General features: G+C 43.7%; 1 protein-coding gene across 1 annotated transcript in view; it reads right to left on the bottom strand.

Moving 5' to 3' along the window:
* iqgap2 (IQ motif containing GTPase activating protein 2) overlaps nt 1–24,658 on the bottom strand; it is a 56,563-nt gene extending 31,905 nt beyond the window's left edge. The window contains exons 1-7 of the mRNA XM_062543236.1: nt 24,370–24,658; nt 18,817–18,916; nt 9,954–10,110; nt 8,255–8,332; nt 6,259–6,335; nt 1,036–1,103; nt 129–242 (exon numbers count right to left, since the gene is read on the bottom strand). Of these exons, the coding sequence (XP_062399220.1) occupies nt 129–242; nt 1,036–1,103; nt 6,259–6,335; nt 8,255–8,332; nt 9,954–10,110; nt 18,817–18,916; nt 24,370–24,415 (640 nt within the window). The 5' untranslated portion in view covers nt 24,416–24,658. The remainder of the gene's footprint in view (nt 1–128; nt 243–1,035; nt 1,104–6,258; nt 6,336–8,254; nt 8,333–9,953; nt 10,111–18,816; nt 18,917–24,369) is intronic.
* Between the last annotated feature and the right edge of the window lie 446 nt (nt 24,659–25,104).

The following is a 25,104-nucleotide window of genomic DNA, read 5'->3' as shown; positions in this document are numbered from 1 at the left end:
AGAATGTTTAAAGAACTGAATGATTGAGAATGTACTGTAGGAGTGATGTGTCCATGTAATAACAGCTCCACTGAAAGGAATTGCTTGTTGTACAGTAGCTCCTTTCCGGAGACGCCTGTTTTACTCACGTGCTGCCTCGTCCACTGACAGCTCGTCGGCCAGGATGCCCCCGATCTTACTGAAGGTGGGCATCTGGATGCCATACTTGTCCAGCTCCTTCCTCATGATACTGATCTCCTCCTCTGCAACAGGGGTAGAAAGGAGACACATCATTGGGGATGGACACACACACACACATGTGATCATAAAATGATTTTCTTTTTTATGCCCACTGAGATGTTACTGCAGTACTGTGGAAACAGAAAAAAATATGTAATATTTTCTAAGCTGGCCCTGTTGTGCACTCATGGAAAAACAGCACAGCTTGGTCATTACTTTTATTACTTCAATTGTTCAGCCTCCGCACAAGTGTTCAAGTGTTCAGCCCCGGAGTAAAAGCCTGGACACACTTCTTTACCTCAGATCCTCCCCAGAACACAATCAGGCAGCGTCGTGGGGAGGGAAAGCTGACATTCAGCCCCAATTAAAAGCAAACAAGGCCGCCTGATTACCTGTCATTACAGGCTGCTACAACCAATTAATCATAAGACATCTTCAACAAGACAAGTCTCTCTCTCTCTCTCTCTCTCTCTCTGCTTCCATCCCCCCATCCCCTCCCTTTAACTCTGTTCTCTACCCTCACTCTGTGTTCTCCTCCTCACTCTAGCCCTGCACCGGTGCTTACCCTAGAATACCTGCTATTAACCCTCCTCACTTTGCTGGGCTTATTTATGAATGTTTTACGTTGCATAATCTACAGATATTTGGGAACTACCACAATTTGGAAACCATGTTTGATAACTACACAAAAGTTCATTCATCAAATAGAAAAAAAAAAAACTATGAACTACAAACATAGGCATAAATCTGGCACAAACGACCATTTAATGAGGTTACTGTATGTGCTAAACTGAAGCGAGTTTGCCGAGTCCTTACCTGTAAAGTCCACCTTTCCCAGGAGATCCTGGATCTGAGGGGCGATTCCGAGTTTATACAGATACAAGCTGTAAAACAAAAAGAAACAACGCATGTATCACACATGGCATAGCTCAAACCACATATCATGGAGCAAGATGGCTGCAAACTTTACAGCCCTGACGCACATGAAATATCACTGCTGTCAAAGGCAAACACAAGCAGACCTATAAAATATATAATGACACAGTCAATCGTGACTACAATCACCATAAATGTAGGCCTAACATGGGGAAATGAAGCAATCAAAGCTAGCACTGACACTCTCCATACTACATTGTAAAATAAACCCCTGTCCTTTATTCAAGAGGCATAATAAATCTGAAAAACATCTGCACTAAGGCATAGGATCATGCTAGCCACCAACAGCTTTAAATTATATCCTGATGTATCTGACACAAACACAAACATGTAAGTAACTCAAAGCTAAAACTAAGTGGGTTCCTATCTCTTAACTGCCTAACAAACAAATTCATTCACCCCTCCATCATTGCTTTTTTTCTTTTCTATCAACAGTTTTACAGTTGACGTCATTCAATGCTTTAAGAAATATAAAGCATTTTGGAATATCCAATAACCTCCCTTTGATAAGCCTGTCACATACAGTATGAGGCACTCTGTCTAAGTAAATGGGCTGTAATGACCAAGTTTCTTCCACTAGAGGTCAGCAGCGTGCCACTTCACACCACTTCCTAGCGCAGCAACCAAATATGGTCATGCGTGTGCTGCATTACGGCCTGACACAGGTGGCTTGGAACTGCATTAAACTTTTATCTGCAGGAGTTTGGAGGATAAGTGGCCATGAATTATGGAAGGGGGGGGGGGGACTGAAGCAGAGCACTGTGCTGCGTCACAGGGGTTTCTGCCTGCCGAGGAAGACGCCGCGTCCGACGTGCTTCCGCTACCTTTGACCCCCGTGAGTGCGGACCGAGGGAGAAATCTATTATGGAGGAGTTTACGGTTCAGACAACAGTGGGGCCAAAGGTTTAATTGTTTAACCCTTTCCTGCGGGGCTCAGACACAAGAGCACAGCGGCCCGGAGCGCCGTGCGGCTGATTTCATTTGGACCGAGAACCAGGAGATCATATGGCTGGCAGGGAGGGAGGGAGGGAGGATTGACTTTCTCCTGAACACTGATAGGCCACTATTATGTGTTGATGTAGAAAGTCCACAAACACATACATCCAGAGCAAATACGCATTCAATTTATATCGAATACAGTCCGCTATCTGTATTCTTTCTTGTAATCTTGTGTGTACACACCTTTAGCTCTCATCAACACCCATGGACGACACACACACACACACACACACACACACACACACACACACACACACACACACACACACACACACACACACACACACACACACACACACACACACACACACACACACACACACACACACACACACACACACACACACACACACACACACACACACACAAATCTGAGGCTGCGGGTTATGTGTATTTTGTGTGTGCAGTATATGGCAGTGTTTGTGTGTGTGTGCATGCACATTTGTATGCACAGATGGTGCACTGCAGAACCAGGAAGGAAGAGAGAGGGTCCCTGGTATTTCACCACTCATGGGCCATAATCAGGAAACCCTGATGCTCTTTCCTTGGACTTTTACTACACGTCCAACATGAGGCCAATAATTCATAACTAAGGCATTGAATAATGCATCTACTGTACCTATTAATAACTCACATTATGTTTAGCCCAGAGAAATCGGAGAGATCTTGGGGCAAAGGAACATCGTGCATACAGTAGCTGTTGCGTTTTGTGTCTACTCTGGTGAATATAGGGCTACTACAATCACAGTTGAGATCGCTACTCCGTGGGTGTGTGTGTATTTCTTCAAAAATCAGCGAGGCTCTCGCTTTTTCAAGAAGAGTGGTGTGGTGTATTTGTCTTTGGATTCTGTGTTTTTTTCACACCTTACCAAAGAGTATGCTTGTCTTTAGACTCTGCGAGTTCTTCGCCTTGCTAAAGAGTGTGTGCTTCCTCTTCTGTCTCTGCAAAACTTGCCTTGCAGAAAAGGAAGTGACTATCAGTATCGTGTTTTTTGCAGGGGCCCCTTTTCAACGGGTTTAGGATGTACGAAAGGACTGATGCAAAAGAGAGAGACTTTCTCTATTTGGACCAAAAATCCTTGATCAGGACTCTGGGGTCAACAAGTGAAACTTTTTAGGAGGCTCTCTTTAATCTAGTCCTTTTTCACTGCTGATCCTATTGCCTGCAATCGTACCTATAATAAAGTGTCTTCGCACTTTCGGAGAAAATAGATTGTGTTTATGGCAGCTGACTCTTGATTATGGTTACTGAGGTCAACCTCCGGTCACAGAGACCGCATCGCAGACATTGTCTGTCGAACAAGGGACCGCAGAAAGCTTCACAATCACCATCAAAGCTGACCACACATATGTACTTTCTTTCTCCAGTGACAGACTTTTTGCAATCTATGAAAATAATTCAGTTAATCTAAACTAGTATGATTTTGAATTACTGAAAAATAAAAGTTCTCAGTCATTTATACGCATCTGCTTTCAATAAGTTAAAGTAAGTTGTTTGCTCACAACAAACTTAGTTTAATTTACTAACAGTGCAAAAAGATAATATGATTTTTTCAAGGATGAATCTGCATATTATACATGACATTACACAGATTTTGATTTTATTTGTAACAATTTGTGCTCAGTTTTTACATAAGTTTACTTATTAAAAACCGATTTCCATATCCCTGCTTGTGTGGTATGTATTTAGACCTTATTTTACAGAAATACAACTGTTAAACGAAGCCTAGTTGGTTTTGTGACCGCTACGGTGTATAGAACTTTCCTTCCTAAATACACAGCTGAGTTCGCTACTCCTGTATGTGTCAGTGCAGTGTGCAGTAAGTATTTGCCCATTAACGGTGTCTTAGAAAGTAAGCCCAAACCACAGACAAACTTACCCACTGGGTCCCCTCTGTAGGCTTGCGCCTCTTGCGAGAGGGTCGATGTTCTCTTTGACACAGGGGAGGCAGGAAACACGAAAAAGAAACTCTCGGCGGCTTTTAAACAATGCCCTAACAGAAGGTTAGGGCTTTGACTTTATTAAAAATAAAATACAATATAAAAAATTCTATCAGTCTCGAAGTGCAAAGTTCAGAGTCCAAAAGAAAAAGGAGAAGAGACTTAAGATCCCGCGAAGGAGACCTTTTATACTACTTTCACGCCCAGGTCTAGACCTATTCCTCTCTGACACGATCAAGTGTCTTTGCCTCTCCTTTTTTTTTCTTTCTGGTGACCTTGCTTTGAACTCAGACCTGCACATGAACTACAAGCTTTTTTTCTCTATACTTGTTCTAAGCACATTTCATTAAACATGACATACTATATAAGCTGGATTAAAACACTTAAATCTTTTGATTAAACATTCTATCAAATTCAAGGAAAAATACATTTTAAGTCTAAACAGTTATTCTTTCAAGTTTAAGTAAAAAAATACAGTTTTATAATCTATTACAAAATCATACTTCTATTCTAAGTAAAGTTACATGTTTTTATTTAAGCAGAATCACACTTTGAAAATATGAGTAAATATTGTTTTCGTACAAGTTTATCTATCATTGCTGCATTTGCACATTTTTATTTGGTTTAGAGCAAGCTGGTATCAAGCAAGTATGTTTTAGATATATGTCTAGCAAACCTTATGGGTACAATCATACTTTTCCACGGTTTCACTTTCTACCACCTTCTACATAGCTTAAACCTGCACTACACTACATTTCCCTACAGCCCAAGATGCATCTCAGTGATTCTCTATGACATGAAACAAAGCCGTTTCCTTGGCCCTGACCCTTACACACAGGTTACACCGCAGGCACATAACTGGAGCGTTCAGTTCCTGGAGTGTATGCTACAACAATTAGCTTCCACTATAATGAGTGGAACTGGCTATACCAGACGTGACAACAACGCATACATCGGATTAAATTGACTGTAAAACATTTTTTTTTACACCCAGTGAACACAGCGCTTCAGTTATGTGCCCCGGTGTAGTCTGCACCATGCACCCTGTCACCAAGCAATCGGCACACAGCAACCATGAGGTCTTTGCCATGTGAAGTGTGTGTGCTTAACTCTGCTTAATTAGCCCTCGATGCCAATGCCTTATCACTGTTAAGGCCTTCACAGAGGAGGCTGGGTAATTACTCTAATGCACAGATCTGTGTGGCTTGGGTAAGCCACAGAGGCACACTTTGTTTTCAAATCCTACACACAACACAGATTTGGCACAGGCTTAGCTGCAATGGCTACGCTACAACATAATAACAATATATACATATATACAGTATAAAGACAATATGAGCAGAAAAGAGGAATGGTACAAAATGTGCTTGATAATCAGAATAGTATCATTGATGAAACAAAACGTTTGAGCTACCCTGTTAATCTAAGCATTTTATACTACAATATCTACAGATTGTTTCATTTTCTCATATGGAACCAGTTCCTTTTTATACTATTGGTGGCCCCACAAGGGGACAGCAACTGTCCCGGATTTGTCCTTTCAAAAAAAAAGGCATGAGGAAGGGCACACAGGAAGTACTGACAGGAAGCACTGCAAGCAGACAGGAAGTGACTGCACCAGGAGATGGGTTTGGTCTGCTGAGCCGCATGTGCCTATCACATAAAGTCAACAACACAAGCACTTCCAGCTAAGTTTCGTGACACTCTTGTGTCAACCGACACTGCGCCCTTCTCAGAAATCTTTGATTTGCAGTGTTATCAAAAGCAGCTCAGTTCTCGTTTCAAAAGAACAGCTTGGTCTCTCTGAAGGTCTCTGCCAATGAAGCTCACTACTGGCTTCTAACTGACGTTAATCTAAAGAGAGACACTTCGACATACATTGGAATCACAATTATCTCGCAACTGATTAAAAAATAACAGTGTTAAGCGCTGCAACTCAGCTTGAAATATTGGGCCTGGGCATACAGTAAGGGTGACTTCCAGACCTCTCCATAAATCCAGCTCTTGGACAAGAGTTGGAGAGTGGTCCAGTGGGGGGTAGATTTATTTGATGGGTGGGTGGTGAAAGGGAGGAAACACATCATAAATCCATTCACTGGAAATCTCCCCCCAAACGCACGCACACACACACACACACACACACACACACCGTTTCTGCCTTACCTCAGCGCATGGATGCAGTAGATCACCTTGGGCATGTTTTTGCGGTCGTACACATCTGTCGTTTCAGGGTAGAAGATCTGAAAAGGGGAAAAACCATGTGCTTAATAGGTGAGTCATCGTCACCAAGGGGTCCTGCCCTGTGCAAGACCCCTTGGATGAAACAGACACAACCCAGGGGGTAGCTGACTCTGGCTTGCATCTGGGCCCAGATCTGGCACCGCATCATCAGGCCTGGATCTACTCAAGAGCAAGCAGCATTCTGGGATTTACGTCACCGGCACCGCAGACGGATCATCTGCATCCAACTTTCATAAATCCATTAATGCTGTCCCACTGGGATAAATATAAGGACATAGAGAACGTCATAGAGAATGGCATCTATAATATAAATGCACAACGGCAGCCTCAGTCAACAACATCAAGTAGGTAGAGAATTGTATAAGACTTTATGGAAGCCTTATCTGGCCCAAACACCTGAAATGATCCACCACAGTGACCGTTTGGCATGCCGGCAGCCATTCGAGGCCAGACCTATTACACTTTAATGGAGTTTAACTAGGTAACTACGACACATTCTCAGTCAGTCAGCGACATGCGGATTACATAAGTCTCTTAAGTCACTGCAGCCACAGACCTTGAGCATGATGTAAGTGGCCTGGCAGAGGAGACAATGTTCTCCTTTTCCATTTGGTGTTTTGGCGTGTTGGTGCGTTGCTGTGGTTTTACCCCCAGGGACATTTGGGGACAGTTGGTGACAGTGACTGTGTTCACATCCCCCCTGAGGCGTGCTTCAGATAGCGCTTGAGAAAAGGCCCAGATGTTTGATTACAGCAACAACTTTCCGACACACTGCTGACAGAGACTGATTAAATGACTGCAGAGTCGGTGCCTCAGGCAACTCTATTCCACCTCTATGTGCTGGCGGAATATTTAAGGGAATTGATTGTGGCACGACACAGGATGGAGGGTTCATTTAAAAAGAAGACACGAGACGGTGTGCATCTCACATTCCCATTCATCTTTTACGGGTGTGCGGCCGGCGTGGCCCGACCCCTCCATGAATTATGCCTTTGAGATAATTGCCCTATCGAGTTCCGCCACAACAGCCTGATGCAGCAAGTCTGGCTTTCACAGTTACAGGTGAGGTGAGGGAAGTCTCATAAGTCTCATAAAGCGGTTATGTTATCAAGACTCCGTGGGGAGAGACAAGATAGGCAGGCAGCTCGTACGCCACACAGGGCACGTTCCATTTCCCTCCGAAGTTGGAACCCTGGAGTCAGAAACTGTCACACCCGAGTTGACTACCTTCCAGTTCAGAGTCAGAAAACGGCCCATTGTTGAGAACTAGCAATACTAGTTGTTGTCCAGTTGTCAATACAGTTGATAACAACGCTTTAGGGATTTTGCATATACAGTACAACAGTGAAGCAACATCTCCACAGTTACAAGTTGGACAGTACTGTGTGTACAACTGATTTGATGAAACTATAAGACAGAAGTGCAACTTTCTCACTTTTGATATACGGGGCAGCCATCTTGGATTCAAGAGGCTCGTACAGCTTTTCAAGTGGGAAGATCCTGAAGAGCATTCTAGCTGATACTACAGTACTCAGAGCAACAGGCTTACCTTCCATGCACTTGTGCACATCTAAATTGGATACATATGCACACTTACATAAGGAGGGATTTGTAGGAGTAGGCCTACAGTACACACATGTAAAATAAACTCAATGCAGAAGTATGCATGTAGATTATGCATTTTAATTATGCATCTGGAGTAAGGGCAACAGGATGAGTAAGAAAGAGAGACACAAAGAGAGACTGAAAGAGAAACTGTGTGTGTGTGTGTGTGTGTGTGTGTGTGTGTGTGTGTGTGTGTGTGTGTGTGTGTGTGTGTGTGTGTGTGTGTGTGTGTGTGTGTGTGTGTGTGTGTGGTGTGTGTGTGTTGCCACATCCGTGCTAGCAGCACCGGAAGGTTGGAGACGCCCGGCCTCACCTTGGGCAAACCAACGGACTCCATAGCCCTGAGCCACTGCACTGTGTTGTCTGTGTGTCGGAAGTGAAGTCCGGTCCTCTGCACACAACACAAACACACACACACAAGTATACTTTACTATACAACAATCAACACTTGTGAACAATACACAATGAAAAACTTAATCAAACGATACATGAAGTGTTGGTCTGACAAGTATTTAGCAGTGTTGAACTTCATGGGTGTCAGTTTAGTTATCTGAACTGGTCAAAAGTCATCTGTATTGCCATTGTCATCTGTTATTAGTCCTATTGCTTGCCATTGAGGTTGTACTCTTGAACACCATATGCTGTGTCAACCACAATCATTTCAACATTCATGCAAGCTTAATCTTAGCCATGCAGAGGCGGAAGAAACTGTGTGTGTGTGTATGTGTGTGTGTGTGTGTGTGTGTGTGTGTGTGTGTGTGTGTGTGTGTGTGTGTGTGTGTGTGTGTGTGTGCGTGTGTGCGCGTGTGTGTGTTGTGTCAGCTGAAACCCGGCTGGGGGGGTGATCATGCGTATCCCACGCTCCCAGAGAGGAGAGCAGTGTGTGATGTGGGGATGTCTGTCTACTGCATCTATTGCGAGCCACTTCCTGTGTGCCTGTTAATGTGTGTGTGTGTGTGTGTGTGTGTGTGTGTGTGTGTGTTTAAGTGTGTAAGTGTGTGTAGGCGTGAGTTTCACTGGCTGGGTGGCACATGCCTACCCCCACAGTTCATTATTATGTCAACAAGCACTTCTCGTCAGCACTGAATGCACTTACTCAAGACCAAAATCATCAAATTATTCTCATGTCCACTCCTCGACTTCCTAACTGCCCACTACTTGTCAGTCCATTACTTTGTGCCTGTCTACTATTATTCTATGGCCACTTACAGTACCTCCTCTATTTCACATAATGTCTTGCATTTGTGCTCATCTCAGTGGCCTCTACTATTTATAATATCCACACAGCAGGCCATGGTCAGTGGTGCAGAGTTGAATCAAACCAGTAGCATCCGGGCATCTACAGGTGGAATACTAATGTTGCGTTCCAGTGCAATAGGACGTGGGACTTATCCTACCTCCAACTAAGAAAAGTGCACTGGAATGTCTGTCGAAATGGAACCTCCTACCGGCGAAGACGGGGGAGCTCAACCTACCCCGACCTCACCAAATTAAATCGGAGGCTAATGGCGGCGCCCATGGAATCACACATCATGAGAGATAAAACTTCAACGAATAGGCTATAAACGTTACTTCTCTAGGACACTGCAATTTAAACATAACTTGTTTTTTCATAGTATGGCATGAAATGTTGTCATTATTACCTGTTATGAAAATATAACAATAATGTAAAGGTGTTTTAGTTAGAAGACCGCTATGTGTCAACCAATGTTACCCAGTGCGTCCATGCTTTCTGTTTACATTCCACTTCAATTACCTGGAACTCTTTAAAGTAGGTCCTAGTACACTACAGGTCGAAAAAGTCCCACGTCCCATTGCACTCGAACGCAGCATAAGCTTGTTTCACACACCGCTACACTCAACTTGGCTACACTGAATTGTTTTGGTGAATGACAACTGACTCAGTGGCTTTGCCAAAATGTGAAAAATGGCTAATTTTCCTTCTATGTGGGCTCCAAACTATGTGACTGTTCCAGTGGTGCCCTGGAGATGAAAGCTGAGCTGTTGCGTACCCTGTAGCGGGACTGGTCGCGGTCGTAGATCTTCTTCTCAGACACCATCTTGGGTGCGAAGAACTTGCCGAGTTTGCCGAGGTAGACTCCGTTGCGTAGGCCTTCCTCCAGCTCCGTGGTGGGTGGGAGCTCCTCCTCCACACATGCCTCTATCCACCTGAGGACACAGAGGAGAGAAGCGGCGGGGTTATCACTAACCTGGGGCTACATGGAGCTTCTGTCTGTTTCTAGTCATTGGACTTCATATGATTTCTTTTGGCAATCAAATGTACATAAGCACCTCTCTGAATCTAGCCTGGCATAGCCATGCGTAAGCTTCCGCTCAATTTTCATTTCCCTTCACTGTACGATATTAGTACAAGGGTATGGTACAACCAGGCTACTCTGAATCACTTCTTACAGAAAAAATGATTTCTGAAGACAATTTGTGATGAAAATATAACAGCACACACTATTATACAGTTGTGTTATACAGTTACATATTAGTATACAATATATGGAAGACAATTCAAAGGAGTCTAATGATAATTTAATGATAATTCTACAGTGTGATGATGACTGAATGATGATTCTAACAAGCAAACTTCACACAGTTCAGTGAATTATTTTTCTATATTGGGCCAAAGGCCAACACTACCGTACTCATGTCCAAATACAACTTCTTCAACTCCTAATAGGTAGATAGATAGATAGATAGATAGATAGATAGATAGATAGATACTTTATTGATCCCCAAGGGGAAATTCAAGAGCACTTTAAGAACACTTTAAAGGACCAATGAAGGCCCTCAGTCAATTCAGTATTCAACTTGAAATATTTCTGAGGAGACATACTGGTGCAGGTTGCCCCCATGTGAAGTCACCATGGAAACAAATCCATATTAACAAACATAACCTTGGACCAGCTCTCACACTGGACTCTGTGAGTTCACTAAAAGTACATTTGGCACCCTGAAAACTCCAGGTCAACATTGGCAATCGTTTTCCTCTACCCTGAAAACAGTGCAGAGAGTGGTCAAGGTTAATGCTCCGGCCACAAGAACCACAACAATCCCCCCATCCCCCCACACCACTAGGGGTCAGTGTAGTTTACTTCAGGGTGTAGGGCTTGTGCCCGTGAGTTTTCTGTCAGCAATGCGGATTACATAGCTACTTCCTTCCTGCCATGTTCTGGCAATGAAGGGCAGCGCAGAGGAAATCTGGGGTAACCTAGAGTCAGTTCACACACAGACACACCACTGACACACAAACACACAGCCAGAGACCTCCAGCCGCGTTCTCATCAGGGCTTCAAAAAGTGCTCCAATGAAAGCGGACACACAAAACTATATCTGTATCATTATCAGTAACTGAACAACCTCTGAACAACCAAGTAGACTAGATTTTGCAGTTGCAAACAAATGCTTTTGAAACTGACAGAGTATGCTGATGCATGCGACTACAGTTGCTTCACTCTCATGCATGCATGTACTGTAGGAGAGCTCTTCGAAGAGAGATTACACCACACCCAAAGTGTGTCTTATGATCAGAAGGATAACAAATTAAATTCACTCTCACTAGACAGTAAAAACATATAAAATTCTGATCATAACTTACTGACTCCCTCACTAGTCATACAGTCATGGGACAGATGATAGTAAAGACCAAAGATTCTAGAACAGAGCTCTAAAGACACTGTAAAAAGTTTCATACTTCAGTAGATTCTCAGGGCTTGCATTTTCAAACACTTTATTTTGGTACGGACATTTGGATATTAATAATTATCATGTTCATCACATTTTAAGCATTTGACCTTTGGTCTTTTTTTATGTATATTTTCTTTTTAATAAGGCTTATCCATATCCCTCTACTGTAAGGTAACCCTGGCAAAATATAATGAAATGACAAGACATCACACATGTTTACTAGACCTAATTGTCCAAAAAAAGACAAAATGGTATCAATGCCAGGAATGACAGACTGAGCAACTGAACATTTTGGAGCTTTGACCTATTCAAACAAAGCTGTATTGTTGTAGCACCAACGCTGATGTTCATCAGATGCCTGTGTGTGTGTGTGTGTGTGTGTGTGTGTGTGTGTGTGTGTGTGTGTGTGTGTGTGTGTGTGTGTGTGTGTGTAGAGGAGGAATAAATTGGGGTCTGGAAAGGTTTGCAGACTCGGAAACTTTTCATACGTTTAGCAAATAATTGCCAAAATTCCCTAATAGTTTTTGGAAGTGGCATGCCAACACTGCACTAAAACAATTGGCACCTAACAATTCAACAAAACTGTCAATCCAGTCCAATCCAATCTAGTGGAATACATGTCAACACCTAAAATCAAGCCTACAGGTAATTATGAGGCCCAGAGTATGAGGTGAGGGTGAAGAAAGGATGAAGATTAGGGGTGCCATACGTCTTCAGATTAGGGCAAAGGTCATTGTGTTCAGATGTATGGACAGTGTGCTGAGGAGACATTAGGTCTCGTAAGGTGACGTTAACTTGGCTGACTAATTCTACTTCTGAATGGATAAACACATAGATGAACACAAATCCATCAGGTTTAAAAAAAAAAACAAAGACCTGGGGGCGGTGTGGCGCAACAGGCTACAGCATTCATGCCATGTACGGGTTCGTGTGCCCACGGGGACCCGGGTTCATGTCTGACCTGCGGTCATTTCCCAATCTCACCCCATCTCTCTCTCCCACTTGCCTCCTGTCACTCTCTTCACTGTCCTATGAATAAAGGCGAAAAAGCCAAAAATATATACTTAAAAAAAACCATGATAAGCAAGGATGGAACGCAGTTAAAAGCAAAATGATGTGCCATCATTCTGTCACTCTTCCAAATGAATTGAATAAAGCTTCATCCTAGAGGAAGAAGTTTTGTTTCTCTCATTATCAGTGAATGCTGTTACACCTTCAAACAAAACAAGGTGTATTTTTAGCTTACAGTAAATTGATGGGTTTCAGATAAGGTTACACATTAAAAGTGTGGGGGACCAGCACAAGAATGATTCTCCAGAGGTATTTAGGGTATGTCCACGCCACATGGCTTCACAGCCAACAGGGGTTAATCATTTCAAAACCAAGCTCTGACTGACACAGTCCTGAACACCACTATCCCTACCGCTTTGTACTGTATTGTCAACCAGCCACTACAGACACGAGACACTACAGCTGACCTTGAAGCATGTGGTAGTGAGGTTTTATAAAAACAAAATTCAGGGCCGCCTAGAAAAAAAAAAAAAAAAAAAGCCTTCCTAGTCAGCAGATTTTAAAGCTCAAACCATGGCAGTGTGTGTGACACCATTTCCTTGCGCAAACTAGGCCATTATAACCATTGGAGGTGAGAATAAATCAAAACACACACTAGAACAAGGGTAATGTAAACCACAGTCAGATAAAGGTGCTATGCCACTGATATCCACCAGCTCTACACAGCACTGCATGTCCCCTATTATGAGCTGACACAGGAAACATCCATGTTCCATATTCTACCTACTAATAGGACTCATTTAACTTTGTGCATTTGGATCTACCACACAGAACCTTTTAGAGTTGAGATGTATTTGCACGATGGATGTCAGTGGGATGCTGGTTTAGGCTATAGGCTATGCTAGGATGTGTTCTGACACAAGTGCTACTGCTTAGTCCAAATAGAGCTGCTTATGTGCAGGAGGCCAGCAAGGTCAGAGGGGGTCTGCGACTCCCCATCTCTCAGCCCCTGACAGATTTGCAGCCGGGACTTAGAGAGGCACAGTTAATTAAGAGTTGAGGAGGAAGGGGGGGAGGAGGAGAAGGGGAGTGTGTGCATGTGTGTGTGTGTGTGTGTGTGTGTGTGTGCGCATGTGTGTGTGCCGTGCCGTGGTGACAACACTCCTGCCCAAACATGCGTCAGCGCTTTTCTCCAGAAGCCGCCCCCTTCTAAATACACAGATGCATACAAACACACACACACACACACACAGATAAACACACACACACACACATGCACAGTATACACATACACATATACATATGCACACACCATACTCCATCACCCACCCACAAGTACTGTTGTCTGTCAGCACAAAGCGATCTGGATGTGCCACAGGGCAAGCCACCTCTTCATCGTCACGGCGATGACGGACTCGCACGCGACACCCTGCTCCAGACAGCCACTTCAATCAGAGGCCAACTACACCCTGGAAACATTTGATATTATCCTTGCTTTGTCAATGAAGATGGCGGTGGCACAGGTGCATAAGGAATCTCTATTCCCCTTTTATGTGTGCGGTTTTAAACAAGCTAGATTCCATTTCTTAACACAGCAACGCAGCAACACAGTGACACAAATGATCTGCGCTGTAAAACTAAACCTAAACTAACTAACCAGACTTTGTTGACAGAGTGCTATTGATTGTTTCGAAACAGCAGAGCCATTCATTCAGGGACCTAGAGGTTCCGATGGGAGAACACTCACAGAGAGCCAACTATTGCCACAAAGATGGTGCTTATGCATCCCGAGATTTCAACCTACAGTAGCAGACCAGCTGTCACCAGGAGTATAGAAAGGAATATGGAATATAATATACTTAGTCTTGGACTCATCAAAGCATAACCCAGTACATACATCAACATGGACATGACAGACAACATGTTTCGTAATAAATAGAAACATTGACAGCACAAGCTACACACCACAGAGGAGCCCGTTGGCAAGAATGTGAACTGCCCATGGAGCTCCAATAACACTTAGAAAGTACAGTAGATGGGTAAAAAGGATGGCAGTTAAAAAAAATGCATAAGAATGTATAGTAAACAGTAAGGCTACTCCATGTAGCCTTGCTGCTTCTACCTCTGTGTGCTCCTGTGGTCAGGAGTGTTGCTCAACTACTGCTACATCAAAGCTTAAACTGCTGAATATGGTCTGCCCTGTAATGACTTAAGAACAAGATAAAAGGCTCTAAAAAAAGACAGTCAAGCATAGGCTTGTTCTCATGGGGCAATTACAAATAATAGTATGATGACTATAAAGGTGCCCAGCAGTTGGGACATGGTCTGTTGTCACTCCAGTACACTCTGGAAGGTCTGTTGTCACTCCAGTAGGCTACACTCCAACTCTTTGATGGAGCTGAAACAATGATGGTTGACTGACGCTACATGAAATATATCAACTAGATACTGAACAGAGAATATGAATGAATACTACTGGTATATTAAATGCTTGATAAACCATTTGAAACATACAGCATTCGAGGGATTACTGGTAATCAAAGCAGGCCAGCGAAAACGATGAGTCAATATCCCAGTATGAAACAGCATGTCTGTCCAGCTAAACTTATCAGCGGATGAGCCAATGAGGGAACAAAGCACATCCTGACAGCGTCTAAACCCCCTCATAGTGATCACTACTTCCTGGGGCAGAACAATGCACACGTGAAAAGCCAACACCACCACGCTGAGATCCAGAGATGTTTGTACCCCCACAAGCACCTTCTTCCTGGCATTGTCCAGCCTGCAGAGTAAAATCTTATTGCTCGTGTGCTAAAAAGGGCTAGTACTAGAGCCAACTGAGTATCAGGCCACACACCAAGGCCAGAAGTATTCCAGACAGATAAGGATGAACTCAGGCACCAAATACGAACGATTTGATTCAGACTTATTTAATAAAAAGTAAAAGTAGTGAAAAGTGCTACCCAGTGATAAGTGTAAAATGTTTTCGGTTTCAAACCATAATCAGTGCACATTAAAACTATTATTATTTTATAATATAATATAATTAATTGCTAGTGCTCATAATTTTGGAGTACAAATATCAGCTATATTGCAAACATATTTCAGTTATACGGTAATATACACGTATTTCAGTGCGATGCTATTACTTTAGATGTGGAAGTTGGTTTTACAATACTGTATGGCACGTTACTGAACAACTAATGTATTTCTGTGGACGAGACAGTCCACGTACATGTGAATGTATCGGGCATATGATTTCTGCAAGGTGGAGTATTCAAGGCCTGCAAATCAAACTAGTGCCAGAGATGTGTAAACAAACCCGCCCGCTCTGTCCGCTCCCCATCCCTGTTCCTCCCACCCACTTAACTACATTCAGCAGCGGGTTGATGGACATCCCTGGGGTCCAGTTTCTGACTTGATTATATTATTGGTTAAATATAGGCTAGCCATAGGCTAGCCGAGAGAGATCAAGATGGAATATGTTGACAATATTGTCCAGGCTGTTCAATGAGCCTGGGTCATCTACCCTGGAACAAGCACAAGCGTACAAGATACAACAAAACGTTACTTTAACCATGATTTACTTACAGTATTTTAACTGCACAGTGCACACATTCTCTTATCAAAAGTCATGCATCTATCCCACGGACACTGGCATCACAATCAATCAATAACAGATATTCATAAATCATAACATCACGAGACAACAGGCCGTGAAAAGTCAAATTAAGACACCATATAGATGCCATTGCTGATATTGTTTTCTCTCTGCCTCTGTCTGCAAGGACAGAAATCGAGTTTAGAGTTTAGCTTCCCGTGAAGTATCCCTATCAGCAGTCTTATCAAGTTTATGGTAAGGCCACTGTTTGACCAGTGATTCCAATGAATGACTGAGTGTGTGGGCTATTGGCACAGTTCTGGAGAAAGTGCTGGTAAAGTACTGAGCTGTGGGAGAGCAAAGAACTGAATGAAGATGCACAGTAGCTGGGCCACTTCATGATGTCACAGGCCTGACGTCAGCGCTGAGTGGCCACATGCATGTCTGTGGGAAAGAGACTTTCCTCGTCTCAGCAGAAGATGTTTGCTTTGCAAGTCTGACTGCATTTTTACGTCAGAGTGTTCTTGGTAACACTGAGTGGTGCATGCTTTCATCTCAACTTTGTGTTTTCAAAAGGAATCCCCTATCTTAGAAAAACGAAAAAAATCATGAGTAAGCTTACTTTTTCTGTTTACTTAAGTCAGCAGGTCCAGAGTCCAGGCGTTTAAAATACTCACTGGAACAGGAGGTGGGTTAAGTGGGAAAAGTGTGTGTGTGTATGTGTGTGTGTGTGTGTGTGTGTGTGTGTGTGTGTGTCAGCTGCCGTGCTGAGCGGATATATTCCATGACCCACGACTGACAGACTATGTGAGTGTGAGTATGAGTGTGAGTGTGTGAGTGTGTGTGTGTGTGTGTGTGTGTGTGTGACTGAGGGATATGGGCACATAGCCTCTGGTTACTCATGACACACACAGAATATCCATGCGTAATCTTCCCGTGTTCATTCCAAAGCCCACAAGAGCCAAATTTAGTCCTTTACCTCTTTTACTCCGGTCATATACTGTATCCCTCAATTCACAAGCATGAGACTGCACACATGAAATGAGGCAAATCTATTGAATATTTTCCCACAGGTTCAGCAGGTCTTGGGTGTAAGGTAAACTAACACAAATGCTGTGAGACCTCTGCCCTCTCCTCTCCTGGTTGATGCCTGACTCTGATAGTGCGCGATGAGATGTGAATGCTACTGCCACGTTAATAGGCCGATTAGCAAGCGGCATTATAATCCTAATCCAAGATGACAGGATTCCCAGAATAGAGGCTTTGCAGCAGAGTAGCAGAGGAGAGTCCAGACGAACAAAAGAGGAAAGGACTCTCAGAGGTGGACAAGCTCACTCACGCATGACCAAGAAATACTAAACCAGCCAAAAACGCCCAAGGTTATGATACGTGACCCTGATTCTAATAACTCCCTGATAATAGGTCAAGAAGAAGCCAATTTCATTCCTCCTGATCATAATGATTGTAGTTACAGTGATGTAATACAAAACATCAAACTTATGATCTCCTGTGCGTGTGCCTAAGACAATCGGGGTAAGCCCCAAATTGGTTAGATGAGCCAACAGTGCACGCCAGTGTATAACCACAGAAGGCTGGAAGCCTTCACAGACTTGATCTTGGGCCATGTGTTGTGATATCTGAACATCACTGATGCTAACCTCACTGATGCTTACCCACTTTGAGTAAATCTGTATCCGTTTTCCAAATCTTAGAACGGTTCAAGGTGCTGGTAATACACACTATCTAGCATCTATAGCGCTCTGACCAATATCAGTACCAAAAGGGAGTGGTGATGTGTCTCACACACACACACACACACACACACACACACACACACACACACACACACACACACACACACACACACACACACACACACACACACACACACACACACACACACACACACACACACACACACACACACACACACACACACACACACACACACACACACACACACACACACACACACACAGTTTTGGCAGGATGTACACTGGTTGCGTCATACAATATGACAGAGGAGTACTGCAGTGCGGACTTGAATTAAATATTCATAGTGTAGCTATTATTGCTAAAATAGCATCTTGAATGTTTGAATAATCTAGAACACTGTAATGGAACAACCTGGTTGCCTTTTGCTCATGATCAGACAAAAATAGCCCTGAATGGACACCATGGTTCATGTGAAATTTAAATCTAAGTTTGGTAGATTTCAATAATGCAGCTCTCACTCAAGTCACATACAACAAAAGGACATCTACAGCCTTTGCAACTGGAGATGGCTAGTCTGACAATAGGAATCATTAGGAGGGTTTGGTGAGTTTGGTGGCTTAGTTGACCATAAGTTGGCATAACAGACAACTTTACACATTTCGCTTACATAAAGTTAGCATAAAGTAACCATCAGAATTGGACACGGAAGTGGATATGATGACGTAGCACCTACCCATGCTCATATAGAGCACCTTCAAACCCACAGGAGAAGAGGCCTACAGGTCAACGTCTACTACAGGTCAAGTGCTAATGCTTGACGTAGCCCGAAGTAGCCAGAGCTGGCCACTCACCGTTTGGCTTCCTCTAGGTGACACAGGTATTCATAGGCGATGTTTTGCCGTCTCCTCTCATCCATTTCCTCGGCCGAGAGCCTCTCGTCGTCCACAATGGCTGCAATACAAACACAGGAACAAACAGCCACAGTCAAAGGCGAAGGAATGAAGATGAAGGACGGACAGAGAGAGAGAGAGAGAGAGAGAGAGAGAGAGAGGAGGGATTTCCTGCACTCCTTCAGGTGGTCTCACTCATGCACAGTGGGACGGTGGGATCACCCAAAACAAAGTTAAGAGAGGAGTCTATGCTGTTTTTGATCAGAAATATTACTAATAAAGTACCACATGCAGTTGGACATGAATAAGATAATTATACTATACTTGGACATTACTGTAATGAGCTGTGATACTCAAGGGAAAAAAACATCATTCTTTTTGTTGTTGTCATTTACAGGGTGTTCCGAACAAAGGGTTTCACCATGCATGCACACACACACACACACACACACACACACACACACACACACACACACACACACACACACACACACACACACACACACATACACACAGACACACAAACACACAGACACACTGGGATCACAACAGGCTTGGGTGGGAATTACACATGGCAGACTTCTAACCCACCATTACATCATACAGTTGGACAGTGTTCAGAGGGGTCAGAGCTGACTGTGACTGAGGATTGAAATGATGTACACCATCCAGAATGTACTGTAGACTGTGGCTGAAGACTGGGGTGGTGTACACCATCCAGAATGTACTGTAGACTGTGGCTGAAGACTGGGGTGGTGTACACCATCTAGAACAGGCCTATTCAATTAGAGGCCTGCGAGCCAGATCCGGACAGTTTAGATTTTCCTGCAGCCCACAAGCTACCTTCATATCTGGTCGTCATGTGTATGCTATAATAAAAGAAACGAAGGTATCGGAGCTACAGTACGCCTGGATATAAATAAACTCATGCAGGGCTGCCGACACAGGCAACTGAAACATTTCTCAGTTTAAGAGATCTGTGCCTTAAAGGGAAACTTCACCGATTAGCATTAAGCTTTGTATCTTTAGAAAACCAGTCATGTTTTTGAATGGTTGTGCATCACTCCCTCAGTTTGCCTTGAGATGGGAGAAATACGAATTTCAATGTTGAACTTCCTGCTTTCAATGATGTAAAAATCATAATTTTACATCATTGAAAGCAGGAAGTCCTACTCATGGGTTTCATTGAAATCCGTATTTCTCCCATCTCAAGGCAAACTGAGGGAATGATGCAAGACCATTCAAAAACATGACTGGTTTTCTAAACATACAAAGCTTAATGCTAATCGGTGAAGTGTCCCTTTAACACAGACACAAGGTGGATTTAGAACATGCTGGCAGCTACGCTGGCAGCTACACGAATACGAATGCACCACCATGTTAAGTTATCTGCACCGATGTACAGTATATTCATCATAATGATCTTCAATCGCTCCAAGTTGATCTGAAGAGTTGGCAGCCCTGACATGTTTCTCGACTAACCACAGTAGGTGATTTTAGCCACATCATAGACCAAGCGGTTTTCCTATTTGGCCCACTTGGTACAGAAGCTGAATAGCCTTGATCTAGAATATGGATTGTGACTGGAGACTGGAGTGATGTTCACCAACCAGAATGTGGATTGTGACTGAAGACTGGGGTGATGTGTGCACCATCTAGAATATGGACTGCGACTTGGCTGTTGAATGGTAGAGTGGTGGTGTCATTTTAACAAGTAAGGAAACCTAGGTCTATGGGTGATGTGGCATAATGGCACTGTCCACAGATGCTGCGGAGTGACCTGTACCTGGTTGAACTACTGACAGACACCCTACTCAACCCCACCCCCAACCGGTTCCTTCTCCACCTCCTCCGGCTCCGGCTCCTCCCTCCTGCATCCCCTACTCGGCTAAATCCCCAGCAATCCCTTTATTTCTGGCTGAGTAGCTCGCTCTCCAGGCCTGTGAATGTGTCTCTAAACGGGTCTTAGGAGGAGGTTAAGAGGCCCAGGGCTCCTGCTGTCAGTAGGAGCTTGATGCCGTGGCCTCACAGGCGCTCCGCTCTGCTTGCACAGGCTGCAAAGTTACGCTGCTTGAGAAAGCTGGGGTGAGGCGGGTGACCCATTTCAAGCGCTCTGCGATTTTGGGGGGGGGGGGGGGGGGGGGGCTGATACTGTCCAGGCTAATCAATGCAAAAAATATATGAGCACTAACTCCCTTTTGAAGAATTTATGAGTGTGATTTTTTTTCCCTAATCCACAGTCAGATGCCATTTTTTGTTTCAATTTCTAAGTTGCAAAGTCTGTGATTGGTCTGCCTTGCAAATTATTTCTAAAATCTAGCTGACCTCTTGACACTCTCTAATGCAGATGATGAGCTTTTTCAGGATGCTAGTCTTCTGCATCAGGCTCTACAGTGTCTCTCGAGGTTAGCGTCACTCTTTTTTAGGGGGCAGAGGCTACGCTGACCCCAGTTGCCATTGGGAGAGCTAGTGTCTGGGTGAAGGGGATTGACTTGAGCTGCCCAGGGATTCAGGAGGGAACCAAACTGACCTTGGCACCTGGTAGGCCTGAGGTGCATCTGAAAGACACAGTAATTAACTTGAACTTCATCTCAAGCCTCACACATCTACCCTACAGACAGCAATGGCAATAACAATACCCTAACCCATCACAGAGAGAGATCCAAATCTACTAAATGACCCACTTTTCCCACTGGGAGTGCAGGCCCTGCCTGCTGTGTGCCAACGGGCACTGAAGAGCACTCTCTGCCCCCTTCGGTCTCAGTGCCAGGAGGGTTGCCCCATTCCCCCTGGGCATCGTTCACTCACTCACTCACTGTGTGATAACTGATTTTGCTGATGACAGGTAAAGAGTGCCCACGCGTTAACACTTTTAAACAAGCGAGTGGATCATGCCAGCCAGACCGGCACAAAAATATAGGAGCCATCTCCTCTGGCTGATGCAGGCACAGGCTTGCCAACCAATCTCTGTGGAGCTGCATTGTACAGTCCCTTTTGTCCACACTATCTGTGGCATCAGTTCCAATAGTGTGGCCGGACAAAGAGAAGGTGATTGGATCAAGCTCGCACAAGAGTATCTCTTCCATTTGTGTGCCTTGAGAGGTAACCATTAACGCGTCATCAATTTCTATTCTGGGAAAAAAAATCTTCAGATGGGTACATCTTGGCAGAAAAAAAAAGCTGGCACACAGACTAATAGCCTTAGGACTGTTTGGCCAGCTACCACTGGGCATACCCATTAACCTTTTGCCATATCTTGTCATGTCATTATAGAGTGATTCTGAATCAGAGGGCTGGCAAAGGCCGTTTTGAGTCAGCTTGCAGTTAAGAGCCTCTCAACCCCCCCAGTAAGTAATGAGTTACAGCTGCAGACGACCTTTGAGTTCAATCTCGCCAGGGCCGTGTCTCTCTCTCTCTCTCTACTGTCTGACGACAGGCACTGGGAGAACTGCAGAAGAGCCATCTTGAATTTTAATTGTGGAGAGGACAGGGTGGAAAAAATTTACCTCACCTTGAACATCCACATTCTGCAGTCATCCTGTGGTCTCAGAGCCCGAGAAAAGGAATGCTAACTTTGCCCCTTTTATTTTTCTACTGGCATCAGCACAGGACAATCTAAGAATAAATCACATAACAATACAACCACACGACTGAGGTCCAGATGCAATACTTCCTGCCTTAGTCGAGAGACAGCAGAGGGTCCACTTGGAGGTCAGAGTGTTGTTGGTAGATAAGTGAAAACAGTCTGAGGACCATCACACTCCCCTGAGAGTGAAACCTTCACTTACTCTGCTAAACTGCCTTGAACAATGAAAATACATCACTTTGTGATCTGCCATGCTGTAATTCAAAAGGAAAAAAAAAAAACGTTCCACCCCCCCCATCACAGGGTTGTACCGGATCAGTTCATTTAGTAAACGCATCCTGTCTGTATATTTATTTATAGAGAGATGAAACTGAAGCATTAATATGCATTCTATAAAGAGAAATGAAAATACCTAAGTGAAACTGAGCGGTTCCCGCTGAGAAAAAGGTAGCATAACTGAGGAGCCTACTGCACTTCAGACTAAACTCTTTTATGCATTGCTCCTTTTCAGTCACACAAACAGGTGTCAGAGAAACTGCAAGGCAAAACACATGTCTATCACATGAATGTAAAAAAGCATCCCACATTTCCTTATGTCAACAAATATCAATGACATCAGCAGATTCTGGTAAGAGTTAACAAAGAGCAAACACAACACAAACACACAGACACAGAGAGAGAGACAGAGAGAGAGAGAGAGACAGAGAGAGAGAGAGAGAGAGAGAGAGAGAGAGAGAAGAGACAGAGAGAGAAAGCAAACAGTATCCCTATCAGGCTTAGACGTCTGATCTCACCGGCTGTGTGGTTAATATTAAACCAGTAAACAACAACCACTCACACACAAACATGTTGAGAAACACCTATGTACCCCACTGCCAGACCCTTCACAGGAACAAACACACACACACACACACACACACACACACACACACCCTCACACCTACACTACATTCATTCACCTAACAGAACAGATATTTGTAACTGAGGTGGACGTGTAAAGTGATCTTTTCCAGTGACTTGATTATTACACTCAAGCAATTTGAGTGAAATGCCTTTGCATTGCCTGATGCAAATAAACATTTCACTGCTGTAACTAAGGTTATTTCACATTGATGACGAGCAGATTATTGGGACTCACTGACCAATCATGTGTGACACATTGGAGGTGCTTTCTGATCAAACTGATGACACCAAACTGAGTCTTAACATAGGGATAAATGATTGTTTGAAGGTCCCTATTTATTTCAATAAATGAAATAATGGTCATAATAAAATGAATAACACAGGGGGGATGAATCCATAATGAGAAGAGCCTACAACTAATTACTGTTTAGAAGAATGACTTAAAACACACACACACACACACACACACACACACACACACACACACACACACACACACACACACACACACACACACACACACACACACACACACACACACACACACACACACACACACACACACACACACACACACACACACACAGGATGGACACTTGAGAAAGCCAGCATCGATTGGCCAACTATTGGCCAGCAGGCCTGTATGTCTCATGCAGGATGTCTTCAAAAGCATAATCTATGTTCAGAAGGACAGGTGCTACAAACACAATTATATTCCAGGTTCACACATATCCTGGATACCCAGATATTTATACAAAAATGCAACAGCAGACCTACAACTTTTAATTATAAGACAGAAAAACTTAAAGGTTTGATTCTGCTGGACGGTCCCATTCATTCATTGACATCTGAAGTTTTCATATAGCCTACAACAGCAGTTTTGTGTCAACTTAACATTAGTCAGCAAGAATGCATCTCCAGAATCACAAGAGAAGCGGAAAGTTTCACTGCTTGTTCAAAAACAAACTGTAGCTATTGTAAAATATGTAAATGACTGGACAGCAAAAGTGTGTCTGTTAACTTACATCCATATCGTGGCCTGAGTGAATTTGCGCCGTCTTCATGGTACATCCTGCTTCGGTTTCCCCAGTTTAGAAACACTTGTTCAAGATTCAGCTCCTGTACTATAAACTTGCTGGTAGGTAGGTCGACCCGAAACGTCTATTAAATAAATCGAAATGCGCCGAAATAACCGAAGAAATGTCGTTTAAAATAGCTGCCAAATTACAGGTTTGTTGTTAATATTATGGAGTCAGCTGCAACTCATGTCGCTGGTCTCACTCAAAAAGCTCGCTCCCATAGCGTTGACTTCGAGCAAGAGGCTGTGCCTCTCTCTACTCCACAGCGGTTTCCTCTGCCAAACCCAGCCAGACCAACCTGTGTGCTAATGATCTACCCGCAGCTCCACCTGGCGGCTTACCTGCTCGTGCCATAAAGGACTTCGACATGTGCGCGCGATTTTGCCCACGTAGATTGGGCGCGGGATACTCGAACATTTTTGAGTTCATGATTTTGAGTGGTCTGGTTTTCAGGCAGGGTTCACCCAGCCTAGATTTTGAGGCTTTTTGAGCCACAGCGCTTGGGAAAAGCCTGCGTAGCCTAATAGTAGGAATCTCCACAGAGTACTGCTGTTCACTGGATGTTTGACTAATATCACTAGCATTGAGTAATCATTCTATGTCCTTTTATGTCTTTTGATAAGCACTTTTTAAATGATTTTCAACTATTGTCATTTTATGCTTCATGTTTTCTGTTTTTAA

Source organism: Sardina pilchardus, chromosome 8, assembly GCF_963854185.1.
Source record: "Sardina pilchardus chromosome 8, fSarPil1.1, whole genome shotgun sequence".
Taxonomy (NCBI): domain Eukaryota; kingdom Metazoa; phylum Chordata; class Actinopteri; order Clupeiformes; family Clupeidae; genus Sardina; species Sardina pilchardus.
This window is presented reverse-complemented; position numbering and strand designations above follow the sequence as displayed.